The sequence below is a fragment of the Pan troglodytes genome, chromosome 3, assembly GCF_028858775.2.
Source record: "Pan troglodytes isolate AG18354 chromosome 3, NHGRI_mPanTro3-v2.0_pri, whole genome shotgun sequence".
Lineage (NCBI taxonomy): Eukaryota > Metazoa > Chordata > Mammalia > Primates > Hominidae > Pan > Pan troglodytes.
In genome coordinates, this window is record NC_072401.2 from 41923714 (window position 1) to 41938755 (window position 15042).

General features: G+C 39.0%; 1 protein-coding gene across 36 annotated transcripts in view; it reads left to right on the forward strand.

Moving 5' to 3' along the window:
- Positions 1 to 15042, forward strand: part of LIMCH1 (LIM and calponin homology domains 1) — a 340384-nt gene that overhangs the window by 241455 nt on the left and 83887 nt on the right. For 28 of the 36 annotated variants that reach the window (XM_063808788.1, XM_009447566.5, XM_016951474.4 and 25 more), the window contains 3 exons: positions 2743 to 2773; positions 4779 to 4889; positions 12363 to 12558. In XM_063808788.1, coding sequence (XP_063664858.1) covers positions 4881 to 4889; positions 12363 to 12558 — 205 coding nt within the window. In that variant the 5' untranslated portion in view covers positions 2743 to 2773; positions 4779 to 4880. Of the gene's footprint in view, positions 1 to 2742; positions 2774 to 4778; positions 4890 to 11772; positions 11992 to 12362; positions 12559 to 15042 lie in introns of those variants that run through there. The other 8 variants (XM_024356082.2, XM_009447579.5, XM_024356081.3 and 5 more) reach the window with 4 other exon arrangements.

Consider the following 15042-nt stretch of genomic DNA (forward strand, 5'->3'; position numbering starts at 1 on the left):
TCAACAAATGTTTGCTGAGCAGCTTCTGTGTGTTAGATACTTTTCATCACTAGAGAAATAGAATGAACTCAGATAGCCAAGGTCTTCTGCTCATGTGGAGTTTACAATCCAGTGTCAAGAAATGAGAAGCAAAGAAGTAAACAAAGAAGATCATTGCAGGAAGTGATAAGTGCTGAGAAGAAAATAAAATGGAGTGATAAGCAAAAGACAGTGGCCAGTCCGGAGGTGGTTGAGGGTGGCTTCTCTGAAGTGCTGGCATTTCAGCTGAGCACTAACTGGGGGCTGAGACACAAATAGGAAGGAAGAACAGGCTGTGGGAAGGTCTGTGGGGCATTCAGGACAGAGAAAGAGCAGGTACAAAGTCAGGGGAAGAGGAATGACAAGCTTCATGTTTAAAAGAAAGAAAAGTAACTGGTGTGGTTGAAGGATAATGTGTAAGGACATGTGTGGTGGGCGTGGCAGTCCACAAGCAGGGTAGGATGTTGAACTCAGAATCATTATAGAGAAAAAACATTTTACTGTATGAGTATTTCAAAGAACATAAAGAATTTTATCTTAAAATGATGCTATAAATTCACTTACAGTACGTAGAAAGTTGTTTCTGGTTTTAGTAAGGAATAGAGTATGAAATAAACTATCGGATTTCATGTATTTTTGATAAGTGATGCTGGTTTAATTTGGCACTGTGCAGGGAATGCTTGTAACATATGCAGATTTTGTAAACTAAGGTAGTTAAAGTAGAACTGCTATATTTCTCTGTTGTCCCTCTAAGAGTTGAGCAGGACATCTGTAGACACAGAGAGGAGCACCCCATTGCCACCAATTACTAGCAGAAGCAGTAAGGTATAGGGATAGATCCCACAGAAGAGCTTTGGATGGTTTTCTGGAAGTTTTGTTTCAGAAAATACTCTTTCATTTAGCTTTCATGATAGGCAGTTTTTCTTGTGTGGTGTGTGTGTGTGTGTGTTTTCTTTTAGAAGAAACTTGAGTAGACCAAAAAAAAAAAAAAAAAAAAAAGGAAAAGCCTGCAAGTGATTACTGCATGTGTAATTTAGTGAACTCTACCTGTAATGGATGCCAGACAACCTTGATGGGAAATGAAAGTGTAATCTAGACAGGCACACAGCAAGTATTATTCCAAGGAATCAAAGCAACTGATGAAACGTACGCAGGCTCTGGATTGCTCCCGAGTGTCTCTGTCAAAATTTGGAAGTATTTCCACATAATAGGTGGGAGTCATTCAACAAATATTTTGCGAGCTTCTACTATGTACCAAGCATAATTTTTAGCACTGGATTACAGTCTTAGTGAACTTTTATCATCAATGCAGTAAAAGCTTTATGTTCCCTATTCTTAATTTGTTTTCCATAAAAGTTTCAAATCTTTTATAGATTTTTAAAAATCTGGTTTCTTTCTTAAATTAAAAACCCTAGCAGATTGGGAGGCCAAGGCGGGCAGATCACGAGGTCAGGAGATGGAGACCAACATGGTGAAACCCCATTTCTACTAAAAATACAAAAATTAGCTGGTCGTGGTGGCACGTGCCTGTAGTCCCAGCTATTCGGGAGGCTGAGGCAGGAGAATCGCTTGAACCTGGGAGGTGTAGGTTGCAGTGAAACGAGATCACACCACTACACTCCAGCCGGGCGACAGAGTGAGGCTCATTCTCAAAACAACAACAACAACAACAACAAACCCTAGCAGATATCCAAGCAGATAAGGACATCCCATTTTTTTTCCTATTAAAAACAGAAACATGAAAACATTTTTTAAATCAAATCCAAACTGGACTAATGCTTCTTTCAATCTACATCCTTGTTGATGGGTTTATTTCCATGGTATACTACTTGTTTTCTATTTCTTCAAATTTCAATGGACTTAAAATGGTCCACTTATTCATTAATATGTACTTTAGGTCAGTGTATGCTGCAATGAAGTAATCAGGGGCTAAATACTTTCAGGAATTCTTGACTGGTTTATATGATAGTCTTACACTCCCTTCCCCCTCACTGAAGTTACTGTGGAAAACAGAAGTGCAGTTTGTTTTTTCTAGTGTTTATTTGTTGACGTGTTAAAAAAAACTTTGAAATAATTTTGCAGGAAGTCTTATTTCATTGTATGAATATTTCGAAGTAGCTTTTTTGTTTATAGTTAGAGAGTAAACATGGGTGCATATTTGAGCATGCATGTGTGTATATTTGAACATAACAGGCATATTTTCCTGCTTATGGCTTATTCCCAATGCTAATTTATGTCCAGAGCAGAAAAGAACAAATATTTGGATAGGATTGCTTCTTGTACACATATTTTCAGGTCTGTCTAATTAAATAAGGTTTTAGACCTGTGTTAAAAATACTTGCATGAAGATTTTGGAAGTGCATTCGGATTTCAGTTTGATAGTGGTCTATAATCAAGGCAGAATCTTCTGTGGTTAATCTTTGAGAACACAACTATGAATGGTCCCAGTTCTGATCGGACTTTTTCTATTTCCAGAAATTATAAAGCATCATCTTTTTATAGCGTACTGTGGAACTTTAATCCCACCTTGTCCTTCTACATTTTGTTTCCTAAGTAATTTTATTCAGTGCCCGAAATCACAAAACTTAAGCCTTAAAAAATAATACATTCTTCTGATTTCATTATATATGTTAGCTTCAAGTACATCTTAGTGGCATTTAAGGAAAGGTCACAATTTAGAATCTGCTATTCTGACAATATTTTCTTTTCCCTTTCCTTGACTAGGAGCCTTGATTATAGTAGGAAGCTGAAAAATGTAAGTGTTTTAACTTCCAAACTTGTATCTTTGATGGTTCAAGTGTAAAATTTAGCTAATTCAGTGTTTCTCATATGCCTTGCTGGAAAAAGTCCTTAGAAAAAAGTATATGTGTATTTCATAGAATAGTTAATGACCATGATAGAAATAAAAATAGTAAATTGTGTATGTGTTGGGCTGGGGTGGTGGTGGTTCTCTTTATTTAGATAAGTGCTCAATCCAGAAATAAACAAGTGAAAGCTTGTACTCTGTTTATGATTCAGTTTCTTAAACACAAAATGATCAGGCTCAATACTAACATTAGCCCCTTTCCATTTGTAGGCACAGATGGGATTATTAAATTAAGCAGTTTGGCAAATTGTTGTAGGGTAAGATCTGCACAATATGAATAGTGTTGACTGCCATGGGCCTATACTCTATGTATTTTGTTCTCCTTTTAATCTTTTGCACTTTTATTAGTACTTGCCCAAATGAACTTTTTGTAGATCTTATTTTCAAAAGGCAAGTATGTTAGTGCTGTTTCATTTTCAGTTTAGATTGAGGAATGAAAGAAGTCACATTCTGCATCTAAAATTTTAAAATTGGCTGAAGCCTCTTTTTAAAAAAGTTTCCCTAGGTGCTATTATATTTGATTGGCATTTTCATTCTTATCTTCTTTTTCCTCCTTTATAAAACTAGAGGTATAAGCCATTTTTCATCATAAAATTTTAAACAAATCAGAAAACCTTTAACCTAAAACACAACAGTCTATTTTCCATTCCCCCGTTATACCTTTTAAGATAGCCTCATACTCTTAGCACACATTAGTTATTTTATGGTCCTAGTTAATGTCCTGACATTTGAATCTCTGGAAATTTATTTGTAAGCAATCAGTTCAAAAGGATGTTCTGGAAGTTTCGAGGGATTCATGAAGTAAAATTTTCCCACAGAGGTAGAAAACAGAATCACCTCTTAGCATCAGTGCACATAACCATATTTTGGGTCTGTCGCCAGCTGGACTCATGTAACTATACCATGTTGTCCGAAACATTTTCTGGCCTACCAAGTAGAAGGAGGCACCAAGTAGAAGTACTTCCCAGACTGGCTGAAGCGATAAGACAGAGTGTGAAAAGAAAATACTCATCTTAGCTTCTACATGGGCCTCAGATACTTGTAATTCAGTGTGAAGGAGCTCATCTTCAGCTGACTCTGCTGGGTTTCATGGGAAGTGAATGTAAAGAAGATTTGCTTTTGTGGACAATTTCTTTGGAAATACAGAACAAAATTAACTTGGGACCGTAGCTTCAGACCATTGAATACTCATAGACATTCTTAAATATCCAAGGTTGTTTAATTGGTAGCAAGCCTTGTCAAGGCTCAAAATTTCCCATCTCAGATTAATGGGAATCTAACTATACCCCAAAGCTAGGTATCTGCAGATCATATTCTTCATGACACTGCTTTCTTTTGACTTTAATTAGATATATTATGTTGATCCTGTGCTGGGAACCACTAATTAACCTTTATCACTTGTTTGGGATTTTATTTTTTTTCTGCCATTGGCCTTAGCAGAACCTCTGTGCCCACAAGTAGAAATTATGGGCCTTCAAAAGCACCTTTCTCAAAAGGAATTGACAGTCTCTTTCATTGCTTCTCTGGATAAAGATTCCAAAGCATTTTTGAAAAATTTTGCTGCCTAATTGTGAAACCTTCACTACATAAAAGATAATGTGGGTGGATTCATTTTTCCTTCTTGCTGTCTTAGAGATCATTTCCTCACTACCTAACTTTCCCTAACACTGGAGTCGTTTTAACTACTGAAGCATGTTTGTGTTGCCTGACATGGCATTGGGTTCTTATTAAAGTGATTTTACATTTAATGGATACCTCATGGGTGGTGGTTTTTTAAAATCGATGTAAATCAGCTCTTTCCTTCCTGCCTTCCTGTTAGTGGTGCATTATTGACTCCTTAGTTTAAACGTCATTCTTGAGGGAAAAATCTGCTCTTGTGCATTTTGTTCCACAGGTATTAGTTACCATTTACTGGCTGGGAAAAGCAGCAAACAGCTGCACATCCTACAGCGGAACGACACTAAACCTGAAGGAGTTTGAAGGATTGTTGGCTCAGATGCGAAAGGTAACTTGGCTTTTCTTCTTTATCCCATAAGCGTTAGACAAGGTGGGAAAACTACACATTTGCTTGTTTTTAAGATTACTAGAGTACTGGGTTGTGGAATGGTATGAGCCAAAGATATGCACTCAAGGAAATGATCACTTGTCTTACCAATGACATCTTTGCCTCATGCATGTCACACCTACCTGCACTTTCATACCCTTCAGAGAACAGGAGTTCTGAGCTCCATCCAACTTTTTAATTCCAAAAGAGCAAATTCAATCTGTCAGTATATGCCTTTGTATGCCAAGATGCTCAGTGCTTGTTTTCTTGGGGGGAATAATGCTTGAATTAAACAATGCAGTATTATGCAAAAATGAAGACTCGCTCTGCACTTTTGTGCTAAAGGGCATTTTGCTTACCCACTGGGGCCTTGATGTGGGTGAGGTAACGTGAGCCAAGCTCTTACCTTGGCATACACTCTGGACAAGGCGGGATACATTAAATGCATTCTCCTCTAACATGTGCATGTTATGGCCACTGTTTTTGAATGACATAGGAATTTGGAAAACATTTCATACATTGTTAAAAGCTTCATTTGTTTCTTTGAGTATAGAAAAGACTGACCTAAGGTAGGGATTTGCCAAGGAAACAGTTGAATGTTTCATGTGTACTACTTGCCTGAATGTTTCATCTGAAGGTCGAGCAATATACAACTCATACAAATGGCTAGTACATAGTGTTACCCAGGAGAGGCCCTCCCAACCCACCTTAGTGTACAGGTAAGACTTATTTATAATGGACCTCCATGTACTTTTTAAATTATTTTATTTTTTTGAGATGGATTCTTGCTGTGTCGCCCAGGCTGGAGTGCAGTGGCGCAATCTCAGCTGACTGCAATGTCCGCCTCCCAGATTCAAGTGATTCTCCTGCCTCAGCCTCCCGAGTGGCTGGGATTATAGGCAGCCACCACTAAGCCTGGCTAATTTTTGTATTTTTAGTGGAGACAGGGTTTCACCATGTTGGTCAGGCTGGTCTTGAACTCCTGACCTCAGGTGATCCACCCACCTTGGCCTCCCAAAGTGCTGAGATTGCAAGTGTGAGCCACCGCACCCAGCACCTCCAGGCATTTTGGATAAAGTCCACATTAGAGGACAAATAATTGAGGCCTTACTCTTCCTCATTTCTCTAGTATGCAAAATAAATGAACTAGAAACGTTCAGTTCCTTGCAATTTTTTTTTAATACTGAAAGCCAAGAATTGGTTCCAATTTTCTAAACATTTATTTTCCTTTCCTTAAATTAAAGCTAATGGTCCTGATAGTTCTTCACATTTGGCTAAGGCCAGTCTGGCTCATGTATTTATAAATGGCCAAAGCTTTCATATTGGTCATAACGCACATACACAAGGTACTTTAAGCTGAATTCCTTTAAAAATTAAATAAACACAGACACACAATGAAGCACAACTCATTGCTTCTCAGTCTCACCTCTTATTTGCCCTTTAATTTCTCATCTAACATCCAGTCTGGATTTGAGAAGTCTAAATGTTTATTGTTTTTATATTAAATTTGGACTGAATAATAATAGATGGGTCATCAAGCTCTGTCTCACAGTTCCCCTGCTAGATCCTGTTGGAATCTGATTTATTCTCATGATTGACATTTCTTACTACTAGTCCAGCTCCTGTAGAATCTGAGCAGCTATTGGTTTCTTCAACTCTCCTAGCTTCTCTTTCTACAGTTAGTTTCTTCAACTGCTGTAAAATGACCTGTTGTTAACAGCTGTTACCCTTTTTGTTGAATGTAGGTAACATCACAGGACATGGTGGAGTAAGTAGTATCCCTGGATACATGACTCTTAGCAAAAATGGCCAGCCATGATACTGCCATATCTCCATCTAGAGAGAAAATGACTTGAACTTCACTGGACTATCTGAGCACCTGGAAATACTAGTTTTATATGTAATATATATAATCTCATTTTGTCAGTTAGGATCGGGTTCAGCTGGGAAACACAAAAGCCTCAAAGTAACAGATAAAATAAGACAACAATTTTATTTCTAATTCACATAAATGAGACGTGGACATGAGCAGTCCAGGGCTGATGTGGGGTTCCATGTCTTTTCACCAACAGAAGGCCCAAGCTTCTTTGTCTTTTTGTACCAACAACCTCAACCCATGGCTGTTCACCTGCTGATCCAAGATGGTTGTTCGGGCTTTAGCCATCATGTCCACATTCAGCCAAGAAAAGGGAGGAATGGCGGGGAGAAGATTCCATGCTCTCCCTTTAAACACACCTCTGGGAAATTACACACTACACACATAGCTACATCTTACAGACTTGAACTTGGTCATGCATCCATACCTAGCTGCAAGCAAAGACTTGGGGAAAGTAGACTTTATTTCAGCTAAAAACTATAGGCATTTTTGTTAGGAGAGCAGATATTGAGGGACAACTGTAATCTCTTCTGCACATATGCAGGCTGAAATAAATTTGAAATTAGTGTTTTTTCTTTCACAAAGGAGATTATCCACAAATTTTTATATTCATTTTTCTAGTGGGTGAAATGTGCATAAAAATGATTCACTAGGGTGCAACTTGTTAAGTTCTGTAGTAAAGGTGACCCAGGTAGAGCCCTTGGCGTAAAGTCTGGCATGTAGTAGGTATTCATAGATTGCTGCTACTGCTGTATTTTTTTTTTAAAGGATCTCTAACATCACAGTGACAGTGGCCTTTCACTGAGACTGGATATGTCAGAAAAGTCCTTCCAAAGGAAGTGGCACTTCAGCTGAACAAAGAGGATTTACTACAAGAATATTAAGATTGAAGGGACACCCATGGGGACGAGGGTGGCCCTGGAGATTTCAGGATCTTTCTCTCATCTCTTATCTCTCCTTAAACTCATTATTTCTTCCTATAGGCAAACATTCCCTTGTAACAGGGAGCGTGGCCAGTATCATCCCCAGGATTACTTGCTTCTAGCTCCTTGCCCAGAAAAGCAAGGGAATGCTTTCCTCTGGCCCCAGGTGTAAAAAATTCCTAGTAATGTACCCTGGCCCCATGTGGACCTTATTCCTGAAGCAGTCACTGTGATCAGGGGCAAGTGATACCATGACTGGCCCAGGCTACTCCTGTTTCAGGGGGTGAGGGGTATTACAGGAAGAAAGGGAAAAGGGGAGGGAGCATGGTGGGCAAGCAGATGCAAGATCTCTGCCTAAAAGAGCAACCATCTCAATTTCTAGTCCCTCAACCCACTTTATGTTTTTTTTTTTCATGATACTTATCATCCAACTTTGTATTCATTTGTGTTTTTCTGTGTATTTTTTGTCTTCTCTACTGGAATTTAAGACCCATGAAGACAGGGTATTTGTTGATTTTTCTGGAATGCTGTGAACTAGAACAGTGCCTGTCACACAGAAGATGCTCAGTAGATATTTGTGGAATGAACAGCTTCCACAACCAGAGGGTGATGGGTGGAGAGTGGCTGAGCAGGCTGGAAAAGTAGAACCCTAAAGCCCTCTAGATCAGGGTGAGCCACCTTACAAATCACAAAGGGAGCAGAAAATGTTGAGTGGTAAAAGAGAAGCATCTGGAGTTTCTCAGAAACTGTTAAGTCATCCACCAGTCCTAGCTGGTTCTTGTTATGTCTGAGAAAGGGGGATAGGAGGAAGATGAGTAAAATAATCCCAAAATTTCATGAAGCTAGTAGTTCTCACCCCTTCATTAACATACTTTAACTAGAATAACTCAGTAGCAGTTAGCACAAGGGACTGAGATTCTAGATGAAAAGCAGAGACAATGTTAATTAGAGCCCAAGAAAGGAGAATGTAGATGTGCTAGTCTCTGTTGGTTTATATCTTCTGCTCGCCATCAGAAGCTTCACTTTAAGTGACCAGAAAATGATATATGGTGACTTGATGGGAACCAATAGAATTGTCCATCCAGCTGATATCCTCATTTTTATTTCTGGCTGAAGAGCCAGCCTGTCACTTCACCCTGAGCTTCCTCGGGACGAGCTTGGCCAAGCACAGCCCTGGGTGGCCTGGTTTTCACTGTTCAAACTGGCCATGCCATTCAGCTCCCAGCTCTTGCACTTGGTCCAAGGTTTGATTCTTGGCTTTCTACACAGCCGTGAATATAACGGCCTCTCTGTTTTTCCTTCCCATAACTATCTGTGAGAAAGCAACTAACGCTCCAAGAGGCATGTTGACTTTCTCCTTTCTTCTCCTATGGTTTGTAGGGTGAGGGTGGGGAAGACATTTGGGCCTGTGGGGAGCCTTTCTGATATTATTTTCTTGAAAGTCCAGTTGTGTAATGGCTGCACCAAGGAACTTGTAGCTGTGTCATTTCCAGATGTGACCAGCGGTCCGCCTCCCTGAGTGTCTGCCTTCCCTGATGGTAAATTAGGCTCAAGACATCTAGACATGGGATATAAATGAAGAGAGAGATAGAGGAGTGTCAGGATGTGTAGAAAGTTGTGTCCTTAGCTACATTTATAAATGTTTTATGATTTGTATATATTGAAATTTCCCCATTTGAGAGAATAAATTGTAGTAATTATAACTATAGCTGACACTTTTAGAGTACTTGTTCTGTAATAGGCATTTTTCTGAATACTTTCCATATATGAACACATTTAACCCTCCCAGCAACTCTGTGAGACAGGCGTTATTATTAGTCCCATTTTACAGATGAGAAAACTGAGGTCTGGAGAAATGAAATAACTTGCCTGAGGTCACAGCTGGCAAGGGGTGGAGCCAATAGTTAAACCCAGCCAGTCGGTATTCGGAGACCATTCTCTTAACCATTACCCTAAACTCCTTCTCTCTTGCACTAATCATGCTTCATATAACATTTCAGTCAACAGTGGACAGCATATACACAATGGTCCTAGAAAATTAAAATTCAAGTTGAATATCCCTAATCTGAAAATCTGAAATCCGAAATGCTCCAAAATCCAAAACTTTTGAGCAAAGACGTGACTCTGAAAGGAAGTGCTCACTGGAACATTTTGGATTTTGGATTTTCGGATTTGGGATGATGCTGAACTGGTAAGTGTAATGCAGATATTTCCAAATCCAAAAAAGTCAAATCCTGAAAGCTTTTGGTCCCAAGCATTTGGATAACGGAGACTCAATCTGTAGCACATTTTACAGTATGTTTTCTATGTTTAGGTATGTGTAGATGCACAAATACCATTGTGTTGCAGTTACCTACAGTATTCAGTACAGTCACATGCTGTACAGCTTTGCAGCATAGGAACAATGAGCTGTACATATAGTCTAGGTGTGTAGTAGGATTGGCCATCTAGGTTTGTGTGAGTACACACTGTGATGTTTGCACAACAATGAAATCACCTAATGACATATCCCTGTCATTCAGCAACACATAACTATATTTATAGTTTTGTGATCTAGTCATAATAGCATTTAGCTGAGGGTCATAATCCAGGTTAGCATCATCTACAGAATAAGGAGGCAGTAAGTGTCTAGTAGTAGAGAAGATGCTGATGGTGGAACTGTAACTGTACCAAAGATGATCAAATATTTTCAGCTGTACCGTTTGGGATTTGGAGACAGAGTCCTGTGTTAGAATCACAGCTTTGCCACTAACTGTGTGACCTCAGTCAAGTTACTTAACCTCTCTGATTCTTATTTTTCTCTTCTGTAAAATAGGGATAATGCTAACCATGTTTTAGGATGAGTGGTTGTGAGGATTAAATAACATAACATGCAAAAAGCATCAAGTGTAGCTGCAGACACATAATAAGTGTTCAATAAAAGTGACCTTTGTTTTTTAGCCATTTGGCCTATTCTCAGTAGGTAAATAATCCAAGATAATTACTTGCATTTCCAAAGAAATTAAATATGAAACCATATCCAATTTGGGTCTATAATTTTCAGTGAGTCATGAGTTCTTCCTTTTTCAGCTAGTCAGGCCTGGCTTTTGTTCAAATCCTGGTTAACTTTTGACCTAAGAGTAAGCTACCTTAATTTCCATAACTGGAATTTCTGCCTTCCTCTGGAGGGTCCTGCCGGCTCTACTCACCCAGGCCATTTGACAACCTATTCTTCAGGGCATTAATCAGTCCTCTGTCTGGAGGCTGCAGGGTGCTCCTCTCAGTCCTGCCCTTGTCCTCTTGCCCACTCCCTTCTCTTGATGCAAAGCTGTGTGTGTCTTGTAAATTACAGCCACTCTGTCCCCCCCAAAGGGCCTCCTGCTGCGGAGTATGTCAGAGGCTCAGGATATAATTGATAGAAGCAGCCAGCAAAGGCACTTCCTGCAAAGGCATTGGCTCCCGTGGGCATCCTAGACAGTTTAGACCAGTTTCCAAAACTGCTAACATGAAGAATATTTATTTTTCCTTTCTATTGGGAATGCAGAGGGGACTTTTGCGAGCATCCCAGGGAATCTGCAGTGTGGCATTCCAGTCTTTGCGGATGAGAACATGCCTCTCTGCCAGTGTTATCCACAGTCCTAATTTTAAGCGACAGTCTGGATGATATTAAATTGAGGTTTATCTTTGAGTGACCAGAGTTATTTTTGTTTTAGTCAGCCTGGACTATTGTAATTAATGCTAAGACACTGGCGGGAACAAGGCTTTTATTATAATACGAGGGTGAGGATGGCTTTGACTGACCTTTCTTCTGCTGGAGTTTCAGTGTTTTAGTATGTGCTGCTTGTGCTGGAAAGAATTTATAATCACAGGCTGTCAAAGACAGCCATTGTTCTCCCTGCTCTGAACATGTGGGTCAGCCACAAGTGCTTTCAGCTCCCCCAGCGCCAAGAGCTGGCTGAGAGCGAGAGCATGCCTGGATTCTTCTGAGGCATCAGGAAAAGCGTTTTGCATATTTTTCATTGCCTTTTTTTTTTTTTTTTTTTTTTTTTTTTTTTTAACTTTTTGCCTCAGAAAGACAGCTCCCTTTCAGAGCAGGAATTTCCCTTCAAGGTAGCAGGAGATGAACGCGTGCTGCTCCAGGATTTTACAGAACTGATTCTGCAGCAAAGACAAATGTTGCCTGTATTTGCCAGATAGTATAAACAGGAGCAAAAGTTGCACAGCTAAACCAGGGGCTCATTCCCAGGACAGACATGCAGTTATGGATTCCGAAAGACAAGTCAAGGTTAAGGTTTTGGTTTTTCATTTTTGTTTTGAACTATCATTGTACTGTTGTGAATCCAAACTTTGTGATCCTTTCTTCTAATTCTTTCTCTACTCTCTTTTTTTTTTTTTTAAACCTAGGGAATATGAGTTATTTGGGGATTTTTAAAAAAAAAAGTTGTGCATGATTTTCTGATTGGGAAAGTTGCAGCAAAGGAGGCTCCAGGAACAGAGCAGTGACTTTTCAAAGATGATTGATCCTGTAACTGGTTTCCACAACCTTTCCATTCTGATGTGATATGCGGGGTTTTTTTGGAGACCACTGGAGACCCATCTTCCTGATAGTGTAGGCTAGAATTATGTCTGTAACCCTTTCATTTTCTTTTTTGACAGGAGACTGATGACATTGAAAGTCCTAAACGCAGTATCCGAGACAGTGGCTACATCGACTGCTGGGATTCCGAGCGCAGCGACTCCCTCTCTCCTCCTCGCCACGGCAGAGATGATTCCTTCGACAGCCTGGATTCCTTTGGCTCTCGCTCTCGGCAGACGCCTTCACCAGATGTAGTCCTCAGGGGAAGCAGCGATGGTAGGTTGGAGTCTTAATAAACTATCCATCTTGGAATTAAACATTTGCAGGGGCTGCACTGCGCCTGGCAGAGGGATGGGCACTGGGAAAGCAGGCTCCATATCCACCTTGCTGGAACTTAGTAATTCTATAAACTGGCAGAAAAAAGAAGTCTTTGAATGTTGTTTTTCATGGTCCTTAGAATTTTGGTTGGCTTTGCCAGGAGTTTATTTGAGCACTGCCTCAGTGAGTATATCTTCTATTGGAAAATGTGTTACATCATTCCTCCCTTGGACTCAGTGAATCAAGACACTGTGCAGACCATTAGCTCATAAAGTGTGCTGGAGGTTTATATACTCTGGGCATGAGGAAGCTAAATGTTTGAGTGAGTACCACACTATATAAGAGAAAATGGATCAACTTCCAGTAAACTGGAAATGAACTGCACACACTTACAAAGTTCTGAAGCCTGGGATTGTGCAACTTTAATTGGCATGTTTTTTGGCAATCTGTTTGATGCTTATGATACCTGACTGGTATAGCTAGCACGATGCAGGTGGCCGTTAATGTATAGTGCACAACCCAGGCTGCCTGCTTGTTCTGAAGCTGGGATTGATTTAAACCCTATGGGTTTTATATCACTTGGAAGAAATGATCATTTTTCATTACAAAAATGTGTAATCGTGTAACTTGATATACACATAATGCCTATTTTTCAGAAGCCATTTGTCTTACTTATCTTGTACCTTTGTACTTTTAGAAGGAAAGATGGTTTGGTTCTACATGTTCTACATATATAAACTTGCAGAAAAACATGAGGGCTGGTAGGGAATTTTTAAATTGTTTCTTTTTTCAATGTATTGCTTGGTTGATGCTGCTATATCTAGCTAATATATCTTAAGCCTACTCTGAGATCAGAATTATCTTTTGTAGCTAAAAGATCCCTTCCAGCTATAAAATTCTGTTACGAAAATACTTGACTATTTAATGTGTCCAGGATCTAAGTTAATTCCTTGGTACACAGTATCTCATTTAGTCCTCAGCTGAGATTTTAGAGATACTCACTCAGTATCTCATTGAGCACTCCCACAGAGCTGTGACACACTGCTTATCCTTACTTTCACCAATGAGCCTTTGAAAAGTTAAGTAATCATCTCAACATTTACAAGTTACAAAAAAATCACTGTCAGAAAGTAGCATAACAATGCTAGCTTTAAGAAGTGTGAATGCAGAATCTATGCTCTTAAGCTTAATTTACCCACACTTCTTTCTCTTTGCCTAATAGATGTTTTATTCTGGAATGGCTGCAACTAATGCTTTTGTTTAGGACTTAAACTTTCCAGCAAATAGTTTAACCTTGGGGCCACATAGTATGTGACTCCTAAAGAATTCCAGGGTGCATTGTGAGCCTCTTGCAAAGCGTTTCTAAAATGTTATATGTCATTTTAAGTGCCCCCCACACTATTAGAAGTTAAATACCAAGTTCACTATCTAACTGAGCTTTAACATAACCAAAGAGTAGATTTACTTTTCCAAAACATGTCTTAACCAAACGATTTCATACATATTATTTTGATTAGTTGTTTTAAGTTATTGCATTTTCTTCATCCTGTGTTTTTCTTAACTGGTAATGTAGATTATCATTATTTATCATTACCAGCTTTGGGGGGTTCAGAGTTTAAACGAATCACATCTTGAAGGGATTGGAGGTGGTGATTACTAATATTATACTAATATGTATGAAGTACAATTTCATTTGCAGCAATTAAAATTGATAAGCTAGAGTGTTTTTATGAATGTTTTCTCCATCCAAAAAAACATGAAATTAGAGCTTCACAAACACCATCCATGAAAGAGCTTCTTATACACAGATTTTACCAATCAACCCAATACCTTAAGGCTTATGTTCTTGTAAACTAATCAAGACCTAATGAGATTCTTAAAGAAAAACAACACATTTATTAATCTGCCATTTAAAATGTAGTATAATTTTAGCCAAATAGATGTTGGGTTTCATAAGCGTTTATAGTAGGTTTTTAAATGGTGCTGATTAAGAAGATTGCTAGTCCTAATAAACACTTCCAAATTTGAAAAAACTTGTTTTAAGTCTGGAGAATTTATTTCCTAGGACTCACAATCAATTGGGGAATATCTTACCATGAAATTATTCAACTCTATGTTGGGCCAATATAGACATCTTTCATTTTATTATTATCCACTCCCACTAATCCATTCAATAAAGATAATCAAAGGCCATACTCATGAGAAGCATCATGATTCTGTGGGTTGGACACAGAGCTACCTGGTAGGATGCTGTAGATCCCAGGGTTGATTCAACCAATCTGTCTTGCTAGACAGGTGCCCAATTTCTCCCCCAGCATTAATAGCATCTCTTATGAGTCCACTTAATAGGCTTCATTGAAGAGGAAATAACAGAACCCTCTACCCAGATGTTTTCAAAATTAAGAACATATTTTGTAAATATGCATTAGGTTAAATGAACAG